The 22,176-nt window shown below is 39.8% G+C and overlaps 2 protein-coding genes and 1 pseudogene across 4 annotated transcripts; 2 read left to right on the plus strand and 1 right to left on the minus strand.

Annotated features, from left to right (window-relative positions):
- Nucleotides 1–452: 452 nt before the first annotated feature.
- On the plus strand, nucleotides 453–3,100 carry LOC130695555 (uncharacterized). Its single transcript, XM_057518698.1, has 4 exons — nucleotides 453–1,895; nucleotides 1,961–2,165; nucleotides 2,229–2,739; nucleotides 2,798–3,100. Exons 1-4 carry the CDS (start codon nucleotides 681–683, stop codon nucleotides 2,970–2,972), a joined length of 2,106 nt encoding a protein of 701 aa, XP_057374681.1. The 5' UTR covers nucleotides 453–680; the 3' UTR covers nucleotides 2,973–3,100.
- A 234-nt stretch (nucleotides 3,101–3,334) lies between these two features.
- Nucleotides 3,335–5,129, minus strand: LOC130695484 (protein rolling stone-like; annotated as a pseudogene).
- A 534-nt stretch (nucleotides 5,130–5,663) lies between these two features.
- Nucleotides 5,664–21,505, plus strand: LOC130695567 (alanine--glyoxylate aminotransferase-like). 3 transcript variants are annotated; one of them, XR_009002425.2, is made up of 9 exons: nucleotides 5,664–5,837; nucleotides 5,909–6,073; nucleotides 6,148–6,340; nucleotides 6,411–6,576; nucleotides 6,657–6,812; nucleotides 6,871–6,966; nucleotides 7,110–7,358; nucleotides 7,452–7,673; nucleotides 21,215–21,505. XR_009002425.2 is itself a non-coding variant. In XM_057518722.2 (8 exons), the coding sequence occupies exons 2-8, from the start codon at nucleotides 5,918–5,920 to the stop codon at nucleotides 7,612–7,614; spliced, it is 1,179 nt and encodes a 392-aa protein (XP_057374705.1). In that variant the 5' UTR covers nucleotides 5,664–5,837; nucleotides 5,909–5,917; the 3' UTR covers nucleotides 7,615–7,897. The 3 variants fall into 3 exon arrangements, 2 of the variants coding, with proteins under 2 accessions (XP_057374705.1, XP_057374706.1); XM_057518722.2 differs by lacking the exon at nucleotides 21,215–21,505 and having other exon boundaries at nucleotides 7,452–7,897; XM_057518723.2 differs by lacking the exon at nucleotides 21,215–21,505 and having other exon boundaries at nucleotides 5,914–6,073; nucleotides 7,452–7,897.
- The last annotated feature ends 671 nt before the right edge of the window (nucleotides 21,506–22,176 follow it).

Below are 22,176 nucleotides of genomic sequence, written 5' to 3' on the forward strand. Positions count from 1 at the left end.
GATTTCCTGTTGCTTTTGTTCGCCATCCATCTTTTATATACAACTGACTGTGTCTCATCGCAAATGGTCTGTAATTGCGAGCGTAGGAATTCACGGAACAGTGCGCGGTGCAATTACTGAGTAATAAGAGACTTCTTGTAAGTCTCAAACAAACGCGGTCCACTTTCTATCGCCCACCAAATTATTACATCATAAAATCCGTTTGTACCCTCGACAGAACCGTTAAATATGGTGGACGATGGCTAGTGGAGCAGTAAAAGCGAACCGTAATCAAAATTATACGGCTACAAAAATGAAATGTTTCAAATATTACGTCACTAGTGTACATCCTCAGGGCATTCCTAGTTGGTCGCTACCTTTTTCTATTGAGATAAAGGCTTCGAAACAGGAAGAAATTCATAACAGTTTTCGTTTTGATGCCATCCGGTGATGTGGATGTTAACACGATGATCAGCAGCCCAGTTTTCCTTTTACTTTCGATCGCAATTCATGCCACCAGCGAAAACGATCATAGTCGTGGTTTAAAACATAATTTCGTTCGATTATTCGACACGTTGTTGAAATTACCAAAGAGATCGGGACTGTTGGATTCATCGCAATGGAACTCGGAAACCGACACCCTGGACGACCGTCAATTGTTTTGGAATACAAACCCGACTGTGCACAGTTCGATTGTTCCCATGGATGAGAAGTTGGAGACTCCATTTCTTTTTGGACGTCAAAATAGCGGATGCACGTGCAAGGCTGTGGTGCTCGTTGAAGAAGCATTTTGCATAACCACTTGTGCCACAGCCGAGACTCAATGCGGCCAAACGTGTACACGCACAACGACCTTTTCTGGTTACACGAAATTTGGTGCATTGCCAATTTATCGGCAATCTTTACAAATCGATGAAAAAGCTTGTGAAAAGCTTGAAATTGATTGCATCACGTCATCGCTCTTGTCCGTGGCGAGCAGTTCGTCCGCAATTGCAGCCACTGCGAGTGTCGTGGCTAATATCGCCCTATCGGCCGGAATAGCCGCTGGAATAGCTGCGTTGGCATTTGCTGCTAAAGAGAAAGAAACACAAAATAATGGAGATATTTACTATGAAACAGAAGATGCTTCCGTAACGGAAGAGGAATATTCACAAGCCTACGCGAAACGCTATGCGAGGCGATTCACGAAAGTTGGGGACGAAAGCGATGATTTGACTGGGCAAACCGATAGCAAACGGGCAGGGAATATTCTGCTAGAAGAAGCGAGTGTCGAAGGGTCTATTCACGCAATAGACGAGACTTCAGATGTGCCCAATTTTTTACGTGCTGGGAGACAGTCTGGATGTGGGTGTGATCCGTTCACGTGTTTCGATCAAGCGTGCACGACGGAGTGTGTATCCTTGTCACAACTATGCAATGGAAGGGTGTGTACCTTAACTACGAGCGTCTCAAAATTTCTGTACTTGGCTGTTTTCACCAGTTTTAGCGTGGTCAACACAAAAGATTGTGATGCACTTGCAAATGTGTGCAGCGTGTCCTCCGCGATGTCTTCCGCTCTTGCCGCAGCGTACGCAAGGTCCAATGCGATCGCATTGAATGCAGGAATTGCTGGAGTCTTATCGGCTGGATTGGCTGGTGGGAATATTGCAGCAGTGGCCAATTCCAACAGCCAGCAAAATGATAACAACGTCAATAATCAACAAGTCGGTGATAATAGTAACACTCAAGTACCACAACCTGGCAATCAAACACCTACGAACGACCTCCCCTCACCAGTGCCCGGATCGGATTTTCCAGATGATGGCAGTGGAGTTAATTCCATTCAATTTGATGATGGAAACAGCCATCCACTTTTGACTAGAGGTCCCTGCAATGGCACCAATTTCTGGGTCACTGTGAATCCTGTTACCTTAAAGGTATCAATGTCATTAACAGATTTATTTATTAACAAATGAAGTCCGTATTTGTAAATCTATGTCAGGGAGGATGTACTCCAAAACTATGTGAAGACAGACGAGTGTTTGTGGGTCGCACAGGACTTTGCCACGATATCAATGATCCTCTCGAATGCCAAGGAGGCAGACGTCTCTATTACACAGCATATGGAGATCCCATTTGTGATTGTCCCATTGGACAATATCCTTTTCCTAATCCAAAAGATAATTGTGTTGCACTGTTCTCCCGAGGTAATCCCAATCCATTCTAATTTTTCAATATCACATCATCTAATCAATCTAAATTAACTAAAGGTCCTTGCCCGGCTGAACAGGTGATGACCATAAGTCAAGGTGGACGACTGTTCTGTGCTCCAGCCGAGTGTCCAGCAGTTAACGGTGTAGACGATTCACTGCAGCAATTGGTGCCCAATGGCAAAGGAGAATGTTTCGCTCTAGGATCTACTGGACCTTGTTCAGCTTCTCAACTGCTGGGCTATGACGTTTTTGAACGTCAGCTGGAGTGCGTCAATACCACGGATCCATCCTCGCCCTATTTTTCCCTTTCATCCCAAGAACGTGGGCTGATTGATAGAGCCATACTCGATGCACTCCTGCTGCACCAGTTTCATCCAGACGATAATGATCTTCAATTTGAACTAATTCAACAAGCTAAACGAGGCATAAGTAAGAGCAAAATCCAACGACAGGATGCAACTACAGCCGGAATATTTCAATTGCCAAGTTCGTTACCTGATCCTCTTCTTCAACCTTGTCGGACTGGAGCACGTCAGGGAGAGAATTTCAAATGCACTAATCCTCTAATGTAAGAATTCTTTTTTGGATACATTGCAGATCATTTTAATGCTTACTCTTATGTGCAGATCTGACTCATCAGCGTCGGGACTAGCCCTACCTCCAGTTAATCCCAATTTCAGTTGCCCGGATAGCACATTTTTACAGGCAACTGGTCAATGCGTAGATGATAGTCGAGCAACAAGTTGCGGACCTTCATTTCGATTCAACGAGGCTACCGGACAATGTCGATCAATTTTCTAGTTACTTATTTGAACAGTTTTTTATCGAACAACTTTGCACAATGGTTAAGCTATTAAATGCGTTCTACCCCTGTTAGATTAATTCTCACGAATAAAACTCATCCGTCTCACCTGTTCTCCAAATGTATTCCTGCGAAAAAAAAATTGTTAAATTGAAATGAATACACTGGGCGTTGTAAATCTGAACGCCCCACTAACTCGTACTATTAGTTTCAAGGTGCAGCATTACAAGAATAATCGTCCCCAATAAATGTGACGTCATACATACAGTGTCAAGCGAATTGTACAGTCTTTTATTTTCTCAATGTTTATAGCATTTTATATGGGCAAATTCAATTTGCGTGATTGGTACTAAACTTCACTTTAAACTGTAGTATTAAATTCGACTGCACAATTTTCATCAGTAATTAAAGTAGGATTCCATTGGCCTTGAAGCGAAGGCTGTGGTTTACTTTTATTGCTGTTCATGCAGGTGATCACGCGATCTCTGAGTAAGTGAAGTATCCACATGAACCCATGGGTAAGAAGTAAACCCAAAGTCAGTCCCACTGTCACGCACGAAATGGTCACATTAAGATTATCCCAGTCCAAAATCGGGTAGATGGTAGATATTCCGTTTTCTCTTCGACCTCCTGCTGCCCAGTAGATTACCGTAAACACGACGTACGGCACGAAGATTGCTCACGAATGGATAAAATGCAATAAACGGCATGGCCTCTTACTGACGAACACACCACATATTGGCGTTATGCTGTTCAACCCGTGAGTGAGAAAATCTGTCTCTTTCGGTTCTCGTTCTGAAATTTTAAAAAATGAAAATCTTTACGCCTATTGTTAACATTAGATCAACTGTTAGAATGCTGATAACTTACCAACAACGGAGATCCCGGCCCAAAAAATTGCAGAAATCCATAAACTCATCAAATTGGTTACATTGTACAGGAACCAGGAATTGCGTGACAAACGAGGCAGGCTGTTTTCAACGCCATCTGAAACATAAATTCAAGATTAGCTAATTTTTTAACAGTTCTATTTGAAATTGGTCACTTTTAGGGGGGTTCGAGAGAAGCTGAACTGTAATGGCGGCTGCGGTTATTAAATGCAAAGTTTGTAGGAGAATGCCAATATGGCTGAAATAGATAATCCAGTAATTGGGATGTTTGCTAACAGATAAACCAAAAGCGATAATCGATATGAAAAGAGCTGCCACCACGAACCGATAGATAAGGTAGTAACCCGACACTTTAAACTTCTTTGCTTGCCACTGTTAAAACAAACGAAAAAATTATACACTTCTCATCAATCATTCTACATTACTGAACAAAAGTGGTAATAAAACCAAAAACTATTCGGGGTTTACCGAAAAAATACCGAAATCCTACGGATTTTGGTGGTCTAGAACTAATTGCAAGACCAACACCGTTCCTTCAGGGCTGGGTCCATTTCAAAGGAAATCAATCGTTACGTAATAGATTAAGAAGACAGGACTAACTGTATTGCTTTCATTTGCCTAGTTTTACACTGAATGCTTAACATTACAAACTTTTGCTTTATTGGGGGTTTTGTGTTGATCATGTTAGTGTTTCGTAGGGTGAATGGCGATCCGGCATTATAGGAACAACACTAATGCGAATGGCCAAACACTTTCTACATAACACGACGGAAATGTTTCACTTTTGCTAAACGTCCCTTGTTCTCTTACACTAGGCGGCTTGTTCCTTCCTTCAGGTGGTTTTTATACCAGTTTACAAGTTTAGTTAAAATGCACCAGGACGCAAGGTCAATTGCCGAATAGAAGGCCGACAGTGTTAAAATGCCTTCGGTCATAGGATGGCTAGCGTTTTTTGCCAGTTACAAGCCAGAATGCATGTAAAGAGAAATGTTCGTACTTCATTACTTGGATTTTGGACTGACAAATGTCCAAAAGAGTTTTTTTCTTCTGGCCACCCAAATAAAAGCTAACAGATGGGCTACTTTCCATAGTTCTATGTAAAGAAAAATATAGTGATTAAAAATAACATTGAAAAGCGAAAAATCCTTTTTATGCACTAGGCAACGCGACGTTTCGCCAAGACGAATTGAACAAATATGGCAAACAAAAGAGTTCAAGACTGTCTTTTGGAAAATTTGCACTAGTGTCTGACCTTGAAGTACTCATCTTGATATTGAGCTATTCTAAAATTCGTAAGTTAATCATCTTATTAAAATAAAAAATAATTAAAATTTTTTGAAACGTTTAATGCAAATGACAGTTATGTCTATGAAAACATGTTCCATGTTAACCATTGGCTAAATATCGATTAGATAGAAGGCATGTTTCCCGCCAAATCCCACTTTCCCGCCACCTTAGACCCCTACAATCCCACATTACGAGTGCGACAGTCGTTCTAGAAGGTACGTTCAGTCATCTCCGCATTTCTGTACGATCGTGTGCAGAATTATTGACGACTGGCGTTATTCCATCGATTTCACAAAACCAGAATAAGGGTATACGTTTATTTTCTTTCCAGCAATGAAATCACGAGTTGGGCAAAATTGTTTGTCGCTTAGTTTTGAATTTTCAAGACCAAGACGGCATCATGACGGTTTGACGAAAGAGGCGATTTCGTCAGTCATAAAAATTCAAGAGCAACGTAACATGGCAATTTGACGAAAAGCTTATGTTCTGTTAGTCATTAATTTGAACAGTTTGTCTTCGGCGAGAAACCAGTTGGTACCGCCATCTTTCTTGAAATCGAGGCAACTTTTGTTGCCACAAACACCAAAACCCGAATTTGTTGGGAGGAACTCGTGGTTGAAACCTTTGGAATCGGGAACTTGCATCCACGCATTCGCTGCCTTTCATTAATTCTGCATCACATCTAAGGTTAATCAGCCGTTTCAGAGTTCTGCGTCGTATGTTGCATAAAGGAAAAATTTTGTTTTATTTCCCCAAAGCTTAGCACCATGGCTGTTGACTACCAACCACCTGAATGTCTCTCAAAACCCATCGAGGTACCGTCCAAACTGTTGATGGGAGCTGGTCCGTCTAATGCGGCTGAAAATGTTTTAAGAGCTGGAAGCTTGCCATTGTTAGGACATTTACATACCGAGTTTGTTCAGGTATGTGAACATTTAAAGCTGTTTCGCTGATAGTTTTGCATGATCGTTCTTTGAAACAACCTAATTTGATGCAGATTATGGATGAGGTCAAACAAGGCATTCAATATGCATTTCAAACGAAGAACATTTTGACCCTTGCGATCAGTGGCTCTGGTCATGCAGGCATGGAAGCAGCTTTGTGTAACCTCATCGAAAGAAATGATGTTGTGCTTGTTGGCATCAATGGAATCTGGGGAGAAAGGGCAGCAGACATGGCTAACCGACAAGGTAAAATCTATTACTTTCAGGTGAAAGCCCTGTACTTTCAAGTCCACATTCTTTGTGTTTCTTTTGGAAGGTGCTGATGTAAGAACTATAACCAAAACGGCTGGGGAAAATTTCAAAATGGGTGAAATTGAAGCAGCTTTAGTACAACACAAACCAGCGATTCTCTTTCTGGCTCAAGGAGAATCATCAACTGGTGTTGTGCAGCCTATAGAGGGTGTTGGTGCACTCTGCTCCAAGTAATTAATATTTTAAGAAATCTATTTAAAAAAGAACCAGGCGTTCACTGTTTTTACTTTGTGTTTTCCTCTCTGTGTAGATATGGCTGCTTATTGCTAATTGATACGGTGGCCTCTCTTGGCGGGGAGCCGTTTTATATGGATCGCTGGCAAGTAGATGTCGTTTACACAGGATCACAAAAGGTTTTGGGTGCTCCTCCCGGCACGGCTCCCATCTCTTTTGGTCCGCGCGCTGCGTAAGTTTAAAAATCGTTTACTTATCGTTCCGCTTTTAACTCTGTACTCGTTCACTAGGGCCAAGATTGCAGCTCGAAAGACCCCGATATCTTCGTTTTACTTCGACATGAATTGGCTTGGCAACTACTGGGGCTGTGATAACCAACCACGCAAGTAAGTGCATCCGCTGTGGTCGTCGCCATCGTTTCTAGGAGCGGTGGCGGCGTCCTCTAGACGAGGTCGATGAGATTTCAGATACCTATGATATTTTAGAATGACCTACTTGAGTGTTATAACGTGTGGTCAAACGTCTATAGGTACCACCACACTGCGCCCATTTCCAGCATCTACGCCTTGCGCGAAGCTCTTGCCTTGCTGGCCAGTGAAGGCCTGGAGAATTCATGGAAGCGCCATCGTCAATGCCGAGATCGCCTTATCAGCGGCTTAGCCAAATTGAACCTGAAGCCGCTGGCGTCCGAGCCCGCCAACCGTCTGACGTGCATCACAGCGATTCAGGTCCCAGACGGCGTCGACTGGAAATCCGTCACCGCCCACGCCATGTCCATGTAAATTTAACCCCTTTCTCTTTGCACTTGTCCCGCCGAAGTAGCCATTTTCATTTCAATTTTTCCTTTGTTTTTGCGTGAAACGATTTGCAGGCGTGTGGAGATTGCTGGTGGATTAGGCCCGACTGCTGGTCGTATCTGGCGTGTCGGACTAATGGGACAGAACGCCACCGATGAACGCGTGGATCGAGTTTTGGACGTATTAGCCGAGTCTATCAAGAGCTCCACTACCCCACCGGTCATGGGACGTCTTTGAAGCTGCCGCTATCTCGCCACCACATTCCCGATATTATAAGAACCCAGATCTTCCACTAGGTTAGAGATTTTTTTTTTAATTTTTCATTGTAGTTAGTTCTTTATTTTGGAGCTTATTGGTTAGGGAACTTTTCTTGCAGTTTCAAAGTAGAATTTATTCTAGTTTTTCTTTAATTCCCTCAACAACAACAACAAATCGGGTCCACATTTAAAAAGGGCCCAGTTGTCCTTCACCTTTTTGTCGAGCTCGTTGTTATCTTGTTACTGCCCGCCCAGAGGTTGTTTTTTTCTTTCTTCAAAGGGATGGCGGACTTAACGGACGCTGCGCAGAAAGAAAGTGCCTTGACGATTGTTAGCTCGTTCTGTTGTCGAGGGGAATCTTTTTTTTTTTCTTTCTTTTTTAAAAGCTGTTGAGAAAAAAAAAAGAGGGGGGACCAAAATGTGTCGGGTACAAATGTACTCGACGATGAAAAGATGTACTACTCGCACAGCCAATACAAATGTGTTTAGACGCACTCAATTGACTTGACGTCAGGACAATCAGCCGAACGAAACGAAGATAAAGGAGAGAGGGCAAAATAGCAGAGATCTATCTTTCACTCTCTTTTCTCACACGACTTTTTTTTTTTTTTTTTTTTTTTTTTGATGGGGTATCGTTCGTCTTTTGTTTTACCCGATGCGTTTACCGAGCCAGCAAAAATTTGCTTTTCTTTTCGTTTGCTTCTATTCTCGTAAATTTGTTCGGTATCTGCGCGATGTTCAACTTTTTTATTTTGCCTTTTTCTTGGCAACCGTGACGATCGTTGCGTAGCTGGAAAAGCCTCTCGAGTCTCATCATTCACGGTGGCTCTTTTTTTTTTTTTTTTTTTTCTTTTCGTTCTGCGCAATTTGTCGCGGAGCAGAAGGAACTTTTTCTTTTCGTCCGACGGGGCAAAAGAGACTGTAGAAGAATGGAGAGACGGGGCACACAGAGCGTGCTCATCCATTCATCTCCATGCTGAGGTGATTACAAGACAAAGTGACCGTGTCGGCGTTATTTCAACAAGCGAAAAAAAAAAAACGAGAGAAAGAACCGCAACGAAATTTTATTTTTATTGTTTTTTTTTTTCTGTGTGGCGCCACCATCAAGAAACGCCCACCCGATTTGAATTTCTTTTTTTCTTTTTTTTTTTTTTTGAGATCTAGGCTTGTTGTTTTTAAATTATTATTTTTACAGGAAATCTGTAAAATAGTAATAGAATTCCTTTCTTTTTTTTTTTCATAAGGGATTTGTTTGCTTTTTATTTGATTAGCTTTTTTTTCCCGTTCCATTTTTTTTTTTGGCATCGAAAATAATGCCTCGGCCTGCCTTTCATTCACCTCGATCCGTATCAACAATGGAACGAGTTTTTTTTTTTTCCTGGCGTTGCGCCGCCGTCGTTCGTCGTCTATTCATTTTTTTCTTCTTCTTCTTTGCCCGGTCCATTCCAATTGACGGCTCACGCACAAAAGGCCGTCGGCCCTGACGACCGACAGCACATAAGGAAAAACAAGTTAAAACAGCCATAGATATACAACGGAATTTCACAATATCATCCACATAAAGAAGAGACGAAAAAGATCGAAAGAAGGAAAAAATAAAACAAATCTCCTTCCGATCTTTTTGAAAAATAACATAGTCCCTTTTTCTCCCTCTTTTTTTTGGGGGGGGGGTATTATGTGTGTTCGAAAGAGAAAAAAAAAAAACTTGGCAGGATCCGGGTCTCGTTGGGTCCATGCCACCGTGTAATATATTACATCAATCTGGGCCCGGCAAACTGAAACAAAAAAAAAAAAATTTTGAGAGGCACACGAGGAAAATTGAGGAACCATATGTGTCTGTATATAAACAAGACACGTTAAAAAAAAATGTTAAACTCTTAATCATTTTGATTGGAAAAGAAAAAGAGAAAATGCAAATTTTTTTTTTTTTTGTTTTGGCGTCTTCATTCGATGACATCAGCCATCGAAAATAACAATTCGAAATGATTTCGATTTTTGAAACGTCCGATTTCTTTATCCCGTGCGATGTCGTTCCGCTTCCGGGAGTCGTAAAAAAAAAAAAAAAAATCCTTTTGAAGCGTTCGTGAGTCCGAGCTCGTCTGTTCACGAAGCCGTGAAGAGACGGGCAACGAAGAGTTGATCAAATAAAGAAGAGGACTTTTTTTTTTTTCTTTCCTTTGAGATGGTCTTAACCCGATTAGTCACGCGGTACTTGTAGGCATGTCTTGAAAGGACAACAAGACGCAAGAAAAAGAAACGGACCACCCCTGTAGACTTTTGGGGATGGCAAGGACTTTTCGATCATTAGGTAATGGGCATGGTCGTTACGCAACGACGGCCAGCTCTTCTTCTTTATTTCTGTGTGTGGGTTCAAAAAGAAATATTATTTTGTGAGACTATTCTTCCGCGCTCATTTGCCCTTTTTTTTTTTAGTTTTTATTCTTTTGTTAACTTTGAATTGAAAAGAAAATCAATTCTACAATTGGTTCTCTTTTTTTTTTTTTTTTAACCGTGAAAACGAGATGCGGCTTATTGAAAAGACTTTAGTTATGCTTCTTCCCCCTCCCCATCTGTGTGTGTGTGTGTGTGTGGTCTCATCGGGAATCATCAGCATTTTGAAGGGGGGAGCGTGAAACGATCAATTATAACGCAGCACGATGACCCCGCGTCTGTTCAAAAAAGAACATCGGCACGTCGTCATCGCATTTTAAAAGAAAAAAAAATATTTTTCTTTTTTTTTGCTCTTGTTTTTTTTTTTTTTTTATTCACCCGCGTTGCGCTGTGTGTGTGTCGAACGGCGGATGTTTCTACAGCTGGAACGAGAGAGAGAGAGATGTGCAACAGAAGAAAAATAAATACAAAGTTAAAAATATTTAGATGCAGTGACGCATGCAAGCGAAACTCTGCGTTTTCAAAGCGACTTTGTTTCGTATTTTTTTCTTTCTGATTTGATAAAACAAAATTCTTTGGCTTTCTCTCGCTCGTTCATTTTTTTTTTTTTTGGTTGCCGCTATTTCTCACGTTTCGATTGGCAACGAAGAAATTTATTTCTTTTTAACAATCGGATGGAACATGGAGGTTGCGTTCCGTCATCCGCCGGAACAAAACGACATTGTTTGAGACAAGCCAACCTTTTTTTCTTTGCGTTCATTTGAAATATTTTGATGCACCATATCTTTAATTTATTTTTTTTTTTACAAAAGATGAACGTCTTTCCCGCCGTATTTTTCTTTTAAATGCAATTCTACCTTCATGACAATTCTGCGTTAAAGAGAATTGAAGAGATGGCGTTGAAAAAAAAAAAAAAATTTGAAATTAGAAATGCGGATGCCGCCCTTATTGAAAATAAAAGAAACAAACTTGATGGATTATCATATCATTTTTTTTTTTTTTTTTCAATTGGCAAGAAAGGCTTTTTCCGAGTATTCCCCGTTGTCAACGGCCAATTCTTCCGTACCTTTTGGCACATTCGTTCAAATGATAGCAATGCGCTCCCGTTTTTTTGTTTTTTATTTGAAATGCGTTTCGTCCGAAATTTTTTTTGTTGTTTCTTATTTTTGCACTGACAAACGGGAGCTAAACCGTATTGTAGTAATAAGCTGCCAGGGGTTGTCTTGGCAACCGTCAGTCTCTTTTTGACACCGTGAAAATGTTGGAACATCCATGGCCGTTACTAATTTGTTTTTCCTTCCCTTCCTCCCTTTTTTTTGTGTGTGTGTTAAACTGGAAACATGTCGGGAAAAATTCTGAGCGGTAGGTCGTGGCAACAGGGTCCGTGTTGACTGATGCCAACACCAATCATCACGTCCTATTCGTCAGATCTTTTTTTTTTTTTGTTTTCCTACCCAGTCCCCGAAGTTTGCATTTTAAACCTCTCCTCCATTCTCAGAATTTTCTTTCTCCATTGGACGATGAGCTAACGATCCCAACACGTTCGATATTTGTTGACTTGAAACGGGTGTTACATTCCTTTGATTTCTAACGTACAAGAAAAAAAAAAAATAGAATTTTTGAATATACCGCGTTGGGCCTGTCATCTTTAAATCAATAATTTTCATTTTTCCCACTAAAAAAAAAGAGCGGGAGGGGGGCCGATGGTAGGGGAAAAAGATGATCATGATAGATGTCTTCATCAACTTACCATCATCGCCGCGTTCCATTCTAAAAAAAAAAAAAAATCAGCCAGGGAATGTTGTTGATTTTTTGCTTTGCGTGATTATCGGGCCTCCTCGTTTCATTTGCCCTCCATCGGCGCAACAGTTGTGAACCTTTCTTTTTTCTTTTTAAATCTAATGTTTGCATTTGTATTTCTTTTTTTTTCTTCTTTTAAATCAAGCGTCGAGTGCTATACGAGCTCGGCCGTCATTCTGCTGGAACTGCGGACGTCAAGTCATTGCGTTGACAGCCAGACGCCACGTTTACTCTCTTTTCGTGAACCAATATTGAAAAACACGACGTGTGTGTATGTTGGGAGGGGTATTTATACACACACACACACACTGCGTACGTAGAACTAAATGCCAGTGTGTGTGAACGACGTTCTATTTTCAAACCGATGAACGAGGATTGGAATCTTTTTTCCCTCTTTTTTTTTTTTTTTTCGATGGTAATAAAATTCTTTTGAATTTTTTGTTTTCTTTTGGCGCCATAGCGTTCGGCTTACTGGGCCTCATTATTTTTTGTTATAGATTTGCATAGTCTGCGGTTGACGTCAAAATTGCCCGCCGGAATCTTTTTTTTTTTTTTCCTCTTTTCCCCGGCTTCATTTTCTTCTCTCTGTGTAATTTCTTCATTTGCATATATCTTTTTTTTTTTTTTTTCTTTAAGATATATATATATATTTTTTTTTTTGTTTTATTATTAATATTTTGAAAAAAAAAAAATATTTTACCCCGAAAACGGCTCGATGATGTCATTGGTTTTCTCTCACTTCGTCTGCCGGTTTATTCTTTTCCATAACGGGGAGCGTGAGAGAATCGTTTCTCTTTTTTCACATCATTCCCCCCAAAAAATATACGAAAAGGATTTTTTTTTAGGGGGGGGGGGGGGGGGGGGGGGGGGGGGGGGGGGGGGGGGGGGGGAGATTTGAACAGAAAAAAATGTCGTCACAAATGGGCGGATTTTTTTTTTTTGAAATTCTAAAGAAAACAAAATCATTTTTAACGCGATGATTCATCTTCAACATTATTTTTTTTCATATCACGCAAATCGTACTCAAAAAAAATAGGCAATTAAAGAACAACATTGGCAATCCATACCCGTTCGATGTATGAATCACTTCCTATCCTCTTCCCAATAACGCCCACCTTCCAAATATCATTTTTTTTTCTATCTTTTCTCTCCGCCAAAATTGATTGAAATGCGTGAAAATTATAGGCCTTTAACGTATGTTTTTTTTTTTTTTTTTTTTTTTGGAAACTTACCTCCGCCCGATATTTAAATTCACCATGACGTAAGATTTCGCTACTGCCGGTAGCAAGTTTTGTTTGAATTTTAGGCCCAATTAAACGCCCATCTCATGCGCATTTGCCAATTTTCTTATTATTTTTTTTTGGGGGGGGGGGAATAAAAATAGGAGGAGTTGTCGGGATAGGGGATCCTGTTGGCGATGACATCACGCGGGATGTACATTGAAAGTAAAAAAATTAAATACAAAATTTCCCTTTCTCTCTAAAAAACAAAAAAAATTATACACATAGGCGCTATCAATTTTTCATCCATCTGCACGTTTTCGGCCGCTCCAAATCAGCGCTAAATGAATTTAGAAAAAAAAACAAACATTTTGTTTCTTCTCACGTTTATCGTGAACGTTAACTCTGTATAAATAATAGCCAGCCAGGCCGTCGCCCGTGATATTTGGCGCCGTGTTTCACGGCCCAAAGATAGAATTTTTCTTTCTTTTTTTTTTTTTCGTTTTTATTTACCAACCAAAATCTGTTTCACTTCTCTGCCTCCTTTTTTTTTTGTTTTGCTATTCAATGTCCTCGCGAGGTACACACAGAAAAAAAAAAAAAAAGCTCCGCGCTCTGAATTTTCCCGGCGTATCACGCCGTCCGTGCCGCTTTTTCTTTTTTTTTTTTTGGCGCGTGGCTCGCGCGCGCGTGCGCGTGATGAACTCGGCTGACTTTGACTTACGATGTCGAAGGCTCTACGCACACACACACCCCATTAGCAACACTCGTGTGCCCGTTATCAAACGGATGGGCATCAACTGTGAACGTGAAATTCAAACAACAAAAAAAAAAAAAAAAAGGGCGCCAAAGAAACATAATATAAAAATCCCGTCTTTGGGGTCAGGGTGGTTACATCACGTCCGAATTTTTTTTTTTTTTTTTTTTTTTTTTACCTTCTCCTCCAACACTGTTCGAACTGCGTGTAGGTAGAGGCGCGTTCCTCTTTTTTTTTTATGCGCACGAAGAAGAAGAAGAAAAAAAAATAATTCTTGACTCTACCATTTTTGGGCCATAGATGTTTTGTTCTTTATCAGCCGCTATTCCTTTTATAGGAGTTCGAAAAAGCAAAAAGAAAAAAAAAAAAGAAGGGCTTTTATTTTTATTTTATTTATTTCGAGTACGCGCAACGGAGAGCCAGGCAGACAGTCGCGGCTCACCTGCGGTTTTTTTGATGGATCCCGCGCACTGATGTTGGGTCGAGATTTTTTTTTTTTTTTTTTTTTTTTTTTTCGCGTGGATGGTCTGAATCCGTTGTCAAATCAACACGAACCCCTCGAGAGAGAGAAGGTAACGAGACGTATAGGCTCTTTTTTTTTTTTTTTTGATGTGATATAGTATATATTAAAAGCCACGAGACAAGACACACACATAGACGCGGCCAAAAAGAAAGGAAAACACCTAAAAAAGGAACCAAAGGCGACGGCCAACAGAAATATTATATGGCGGCGGCGGCGGCGGGTGGCGCCGACGACGGCGGTGGGCAAACCGGTTTCACGAAAACAAAATATATATATATATTGGGTTCGGCCAATCACTAGATTTGATGTTTTCATGATGTACATGTACGTAAATTTATTTCTTTTCTTTTTTTTTTTTTTTTTTTTTTCTCCGATGGGAGAAGAGAATGAAAAAGAAATCTTAACACATTTATTACGTATTACAAGAAGAGTAGGGAAAAAAACAAAAAAACAAAACAAGGATGTTATTATATGATGATTATTATTTTAGGCAGACTGCCGGCGCTTGTTCGGGAAGGAAAACATTTTTTTTTTTTTTTTGTTTAAGAAAGAAAACGGGTTTCCTGAAATTTAAAATAAAAAAAAAATTGGCGCTCTCGGCGTAGCAACAGGGTTGCCATATCAGACGCGGAAGAGCAATTACGCAAAGGAAATTAAATGACTGGCGGCTGGGAGGGGGGGGGAGGGTTCAACGGAAGACTTTTTTTTTTTTTTTTCAATGCCATTGGCTTCGTTCATTTTTTTTTTTTCTTTTTGTCGGATGGCCATTAACAGACGCAATTCCAGTGAATCCATCAAGGTCACTAGGATTTGTAGTCGTGGTGTTCACAATAATGCCCAGGTAGACGTCCGACATATCGGTCATCGATAACTAAAAGGCGTGAGGTTAGGCAACGCTGGCCGATCCAAATTTCTCCACACATTACGAAAAAAAAAAAAAAAAAAAATCCTTTATTTATCTTTTTGAAGTTGATTTTTTTCCTTTTCTTTTTTTCAAGCGCTCGTTTGTTATTACGCGCCAGCGAACATTTGTTCGGACATATCAGCCAAACAGTTACGAGTGCAAGTGTCGAGCCAATCAGTGCATTAGAATCAGTACATCCATAACAGTCAGGGTGAAAACGACAACAAGAAGTTTCAAAAAGACGTGAGAGGGTCGTCGTAAACAATTGATTCTTTAGATATCAGAAAAAGAAAGAAAAAAAAAAAAAAGTACAAAACAAAAAGCAGCGTACAAGTCAAAATGGATGTACTCGCTTGCACGAAACATTTGTGTCCAAGCCACCGGTTTGATTCTGTCGTTTTCAAATGTCGCGCCAAACTGTCGCCTCTCTCTCTTGCGCAGTGAAAATGCAAATTTCTTTTTTTTTTTTTTTTTTTTTTCTTAACTTGCGCAAAAATGAATCCGTTTTGGAATTAAAAACCAAAAAAATTTGGATGTCAACACCGACACATTTCTTTTAACGAATTCCTCTGGTGATTGGCCATTTTTGAAAACCTCGACGGACGTTCGGATCTTGGGGACTCAACAGGTGCCCCCCCCCCCCCCACGCCGCCATTTTTTTTTTGTGCGGATGCGGTAGACAGCTCGGAATCGTCTTTTTTTTTTTCTTTTGATACATCATTTCATTTGAAACATCCCCAACTTTCTCCGGGGAATCATTTTAAAGCTTAGGGTTAACTACCCCAACGGACACAAGAGCCCCGTGCCTTATGACCGAACGTAATAGAAAAGAAGTGCGCGCTGCGCTGCTCAACTGCAAACAATTGTTTCCCCCCCCCCCCCCCACCCTCACATTTTCTTTTTCTTTTTTTTTTTTTTTTTGTTCCCCTTTCGCAGAATGATCCTTCGGAATTGCCGCCCATCGAAGAAGAGAGAAAAAGTCAAGGAAAAGAAAGTTTTTTTTTTTTTTTTGTACGACCACCTGCGCAGGACAAGAGTTTTTTTTTTTTTTGCCGAATCAATTGTTTCCGATCACTTGAAAAGCCGCACCCATTTAAAAAAAAAAAAAAGGTGACGATATTCTTTTTTTTTTTTTTTGAAAAAAAAAAATTCGCTTCCGTTTGTTGTTGGACATGTCCATTTTCAAGTTCAATGAACGAAGACGAGCTCGAATTTTTTTGTTGTTTTTCAAAACATTTTTCTTTTTCGCGCTCTTTTTTTTTTTTCGAGTCAGGGGGGGGGGGGAATTTTTTTTTTTTTCGTATCTTTTTTAAATTAGAAATGCAAAAACCAGTTGCGCTTTTTTTTTTATCGCCGTCCTCTTTCAATTTTCATTTCGTCATTTCATTTCTGATTTCGCAGAAAAACAAACGCGATAATGGCGCTTGCGTGTGTGCACGCGTATCGGGAGCGTTTTCACGTCAATGACGTTCACCTTTTCATTTGTTGGCCGGCGGCCAAAAAAAATTATGCTGTCGCCAAACGACAACGTTGTCGTACAATAAATTTTGATTCCCCCCCTTTCGCGTGTTGCATTTTGTGTTTGGCGTAAACTATCGATGCCACGCCTAAATTCCTTATTTAAAAACAAACAAACAAAAAAAAAAATCATTTCTATCACCTGGGTACGTTTTTGTTTTTTTATTCTTTTCCAAAGAAAACGTGTAGACACGCGAAGGATGTCCTTTTGCTTGACACGCTTGTCGCCATTCGTCGGACACGTCAATTCGAGAAGCCGTGAAAGATTCTCACGAAAACAACATTTTTTTTTTTTTGATTGACAATGAATGGAAACAAAAAAAAAAAAAAATTGAAGAAAATCGCTTATTTCAATTGGCAACGTTGCGCGCTATTTCGTACTTGATCAAAATCCCCTCTTAAAAAAAATGTGGAGACTAGGTCAAAATGAATGTGTAACTTTGCAATCTATTATATATATATACATGCGCATTTTCCAATATGTATTTATATTCGACGTCAACATAAGATAGCTCTAGCCATGCATATATAATCCTTGGATCATCCAAAAATGGGAGTGACAAGTCTAGCGCTGATAGCCTCATATATTATTTCTTACCTTATTGGTTGAAGGAGGGGGGGGGGCGCTCTGCGGCTATTATTTCAAAAAAAAAAATTCCCATTTATCCTGTGTCGTAAAAAAAAAAAAAAAACTTGGCGACTTTCGATTGCGCGATAATCCCATTTTTGCTCCCGTAAAAATTAAAAAAAAAATGTGTTTTTGTTGTTGTTGGCCGTTTCGTTAGAATTTTGTACGGTCGCCGCACATCGTCTCGTCGGGAGTTTGCTGCATCAACTGATGGATGGACGTGGGCTCCAAACGGGCGAATTAGAATGTACTCTTTTTGCCCTGCGTGTAACAGCCAATGGTTGTAGGCGTGTGATGAGTAAATGACGTCATACACGACGGCCATCGTCGTAATGGGAAATATTCCAAGAAGAACAACGGCTTTTTTTCTTTTTTTTTCTTATTGTAAATTAGAATATTAAAGGAGGCCTGTTTTTTATTTAAATCTTATATCTTTGTGGGATGATGATGGACGCGTCGCCTTCATTGAGATGTTGCGTTATTCTGTTGGCTGTAGGGGCGTCGTATTTTTGTTCTACGGTTTCGGACAATGTTCGGAAGATTGATGTCACACATGCCCACATACGGCCCCTGTAGGGTTGCACACAGTTTTTCAAGCTCCCTATTTCAAAGAGAGAAAGGGAATGCATTCTTTGATGTAGGGGGATGGCCACAACAATCTTTTTTTTTTTTTTCGATGACGCGTCCATTTGAATATTCAAATGCAATTTAACGTACACGCAGTCGTCACGTCAATGTGAATTTTTCCCGCGCCTTTCACCGTTTCAAAAAAAAATGAAATCGACGGGTTTTTATTCGGCTCGATATGATTGGAATGTTCGCTATTCAATTTGTACAAAATATTTCAAAAAAAAAAAAACGGTGTGACCAATTGACTATTAGAGCCTCCACCCTCCCCCTTCCCCTCTGGATGGTCTTTAAGCCGCTGGAGAATCAGGTGCTGGCGGCATGTCCAATTGCTGATGCGCCTTGAGAAATCAAAGGTTAACTACTAGTACAGCAGCCCGCACACTTCACACATCTTACAATCCCCCAACTTTTGAAAAGAAATTCCTTCCAAAAATGTTTTAGGGGAGCAGTTTTATTTTAAAAGTAGGTGTAAAAAAAATGTTTTCTCATGTCCCTTGACGTATCCCCCCTTTAAAAAAAAAAAAAAAATGATCTTTCAAACAAAAAAAGGGACTCCGGCTCTTTCTATCTAGGCCTATCATGTACGCATCATTCACCTTTCTCTTAGTTAAAGTTGGGGGGGGGGGAGCTCAATTGTACAAGGTCCTCTATATTTAGGAGTGTATACGTGTCGATAGCTTTATAAGCTCCTGTTTATTGTTCTGATTTTCTTTTTTTTTTGTCGGCATTTTTTTGAAGGAAATCATTTGTTTGTGAGGCCTTTTACACTTCTCCGAGGGTTGTAGGCCTATTAGAAGTCGGACATGTTTCTTTTTTTTTTTTTTTTAAATTTGTTCCGCCATTGCTTTTTCTCTTTACCCTCCCACCTTTTTTTTTTTTTTTTCTTTCTCTTGACCACCTTTGAGATTACACCTAATTTTAAAAGGTTTCAAATTTGAAAACGTGTTTTCTTTTTCGGATATGTTGATGGGACCGGGGATCTATTGATGATCGGGGCATTCCTTCCGGTGACATTTAAAGAAACACATTAAGATCAAACTCTCATTGAAAATGACAAGGGAATAAGAAAACCCAATGACCTGCTTCTTTGTTGCCGAACGGAAGCTCATTAATCACGTCTGCGCCTTCAATTAGCATGAGCCTGAATTTAAAAAAAAACAAAACAAAAAAACTAAGGCTCCAACAATATTCTATTGTCTGGCAACGTTGAACGATCCCAGCCTACGTGTGTAATTATGTTTCTCGATATCAACCCAAAGAAAAGTGTGCAACCTCGTCCAACTCAAAAAAATATTTTCAAAATGCCACCATAAAAAGAAAACAAATGTTTAAAAAAAAAAAAAATCAAGAGCTTGTTAACGATTTTTTTTTTTTTTAAGAAAAAGAAAACAAAATTTGTTGCCTACGGTGTAGGAGAATCCGGCGCCGGAATAATTTCCGCATTTATTTATTTATTTTTTTTGCAACGATTTATTGCGACCTTATTTGCTCTTTTCGATCGAATATTTATAAGATCCGGTTAGGTTGTTTTCTTCTCGTTTTTTTTTCGCTCAACATCGACGTCAGGTTAAATACATTTTTGGTTTTAATGATGGGCCCATTTCCACATTTGCCCGCCGGCCTTTCGAACCTCAGCTGAGCGACCGATATATACAACGAACGAAACTGCTTATTTTTAATGAAGTCCAAAGAAACAAATAGGAGGTGATGTCACGGACGAACGCGGATCGGACCCTCCCCTCCCCACTCCAAAAAAAAAAAAAAAAAAAAAAAATCGTTCATTTTAAACGGATGTGCGCAGCAAAGCATTAATTGGTCTTTCATTTAATTAGGTTCATTGCGCTCGGCCCCATTCCCCCTATTTTGCATACGTTCGTGCGTGTGTAATACATTCGAAATCCCGCGAAATTTCTTCTCCTTCACCGAAGGTTGGATCCATTCACGAAACATTTCCGTTCATTTCCCCCCCCCCCCATTCTTATTTATAAATATGAAAAAAAACATATTGATGAATTCATTTGCATAGATGTGATGCGTCTTTAAAAAAAAAAGAAAATCCTTTTCTTTTTCTTGTCTGCGTGTGTTCTGTCTGGTCTTATAAGGCTCGTCTGGTGTAGTGGTTCCAGCGATGCCATAATGACTCGGTTCCCCTGTTTTTTCCTCTTTTACCTTGAACTAACTAGGAAGCAAACGCTAATCAATGCAAATAAAAAGCCGATCTCACCAAAAGTCCTGAAAAAAAAAAAAAAATAAATTCAACGGCAAATCATTTTTTTTTTTTTTTTGGTTTAAATTTGATTTGATATTATGTCGATGGATTTCAGACAAGTTTGAGAAAACCTTGGGAGCGATGACGTGCGAGGCCCAGGATGTTCGGCGCCTCGTCGCAATCACAACTCACGACCTCGGTTTCGTGTAAAAAAACAAAACAAACGGGAACGCGGGTGTTTTTCATTTAAATTTTATTTATTTATTCTTTGATTTCATTCATCGCTGAACCGTATCGTCATTGACCCGAGTCCATCTTCTTGTATTTGCATGCGGAGCCAAACAAACGCGTGTGTGTGTGTGTGCGCCAAATGTAGTGCACACGAAGATGAAGGATGGCACTCGCAAATGACATAATGATTTGCATACGTCATTTTCTGCGAACTGTGCCTGGCCCGCAAAAATTTAAAAAAAAAATGAGCGGCAACGCTGCACGTACACACGATTTAAGTATATTACCTTTTTATTTATTTATTTATTTATTTCCTTAATATTTTAAATCGGAATTCTTTCTATCCACAACCGACATTGAAAAAAAAAAAGGAATGAGATTCCTTGTTAAGGTTTTTTCTTTTTTTTTTCTTTTTTGCTTTTGATTTATCGACGCTGCGATCTCCCCCCCCCCCTCCTCCTCAAGTCTATGAACGCGTGTGTGTGTGTGTGTGGCGTATTTTTATGGGTTGTTATGGCCGTTTTGTTCGGTAGACGCCAGCTTGTCGCTCTCGCATCAGAGCCACTATGGACAGACTCGAAAAATGTCTGGCCGCCCTTGTCCCGCGTGCGCGCAAAAAAAAAAAAAAAAAAAAAAAAAAATGGACGACGTTTATATAAGAGGAAAAAGAAAAAATAAAGAAATGTTAATAGTACCCATTATAAGTTAAAGCTTAAACATAAAAAAAAAAAATAGAAATGAACGTACCTTTTTTGAAAATATTTTTTAGGACTTTGAAGTTGATAGCCCCACCCTAGCGCAGTGTGTAACGAGGACAATATAAGGGGTCGGGAGTTAGATGAGATGAGCAGACATGAGAACCTTATTTTTTTTTTTTTTTTTTTTTGGACTGGGACAGCCAAAAAAGAAAATTCGACGGCGACACAGACGACAGGATAGCGCAGACATGACGCCTGTGTATATACAGACGCCCGGTGTAGGCGCCAAACGACTGACGGCGACAACGCAAATCCCGCGGCTTGTCCCCTCCCCGCTCGTAAAATAAACGCGGGATCAATTTCTTTTGTTTGTATTATTTTTTTTTTTTTTTTTTTTCGAAATCTTATATCTCGGGTTTTTTTTTTTTTTTTAAATTGAATTGAATTTGAAGAAATAAAGAAGGAATATTTGTTTTGTGGCGTCCTATATATATATATTTTTTTTGTTCGTTCGGATGTCGTTTTTATCAGGGAAAACGATGTTGTAGGTCACGAGAGGAAGGGTCCAAAAACTGGCGCCAAAAAAACATGAAATTTGAACTCGATTCAATTTATTTTTTATATTTTTTGAAATAAAAAAAAAAGACAATAAGAACTAATCTACGTGCCATCGCGTCTATCTCTCTCTCGTGTCTAACTTTAACACTAACACACAAAATAATATGTCAACTGATTATGCGACAACATGTTTCAAAAAACTGTCTCTATTCTCCCCCCCGTCCTGTCTGGAACTGTCCCTAATTTGCGTTTATCCCTTAAACGCGTGAAAAAGAAAGTCCACCTGCATTTTTGTTTTTTTTGTTTTCACCTCCCCCCTCCGCCTAATACCCGACATGATAAAAACAACATTGTCAGTTCGAAGGCTTATAGCGATACGCTCTTTTTTTTTTTATTATCCATGTTCGATTGATAGGATTTAAGGAACATACGATGTAGGCCGGACTGATAAAGCCGAGAACGCGTTGGCCGGTCA

The sequence above is a fragment of the Daphnia carinata genome, chromosome 7 (assembly GCF_022539665.2).
Source record: "Daphnia carinata strain CSIRO-1 chromosome 7, CSIRO_AGI_Dcar_HiC_V3, whole genome shotgun sequence".
In the NCBI taxonomy this organism is placed as follows: domain Eukaryota; kingdom Metazoa; phylum Arthropoda; class Branchiopoda; order Diplostraca; family Daphniidae; genus Daphnia; species Daphnia carinata.

Bases quoted from the DNA above. Each gene is read 5' to 3' on its own strand.
- LOC130695555 (XM_057518698.1), top strand. From the start codon at position 681: ATGGATGAGAAGTTGGAGACTCCATTTCTTTTTGGACGTCAAAATAGC. The intron at 2,166-2,228 runs GTAATCCCAATC...AATTAACTAAAG, and splicing joins TGTTGCACTGTTCTCCCGAG to GTCCTTGCCCGGCTGAACAG. The intron at 2,740-2,797 runs GTAAGAATTCTT...TCTTATGTGCAG, and splicing joins AAATGCACTAATCCTCTAAT to ATCTGACTCATCAGCGTCGG.
- LOC130695567 (XM_057518722.2), top strand. From the start codon at position 5,918: ATGGCTGTTGACTACCAACCACCTGAATGTCTCTCAAAACCCATCGAG. The intron at 6,341-6,410 runs GTAAAATCTATT...TTCTTTTGGAAG, and splicing joins AGACATGGCTAACCGACAAG to GTGCTGATGTAAGAACTATA. The intron at 7,359-7,451 runs GTAAATTTAACC...AACGATTTGCAG, and splicing joins ACCGCCCACGCCATGTCCAT to GCGTGTGGAGATTGCTGGTG.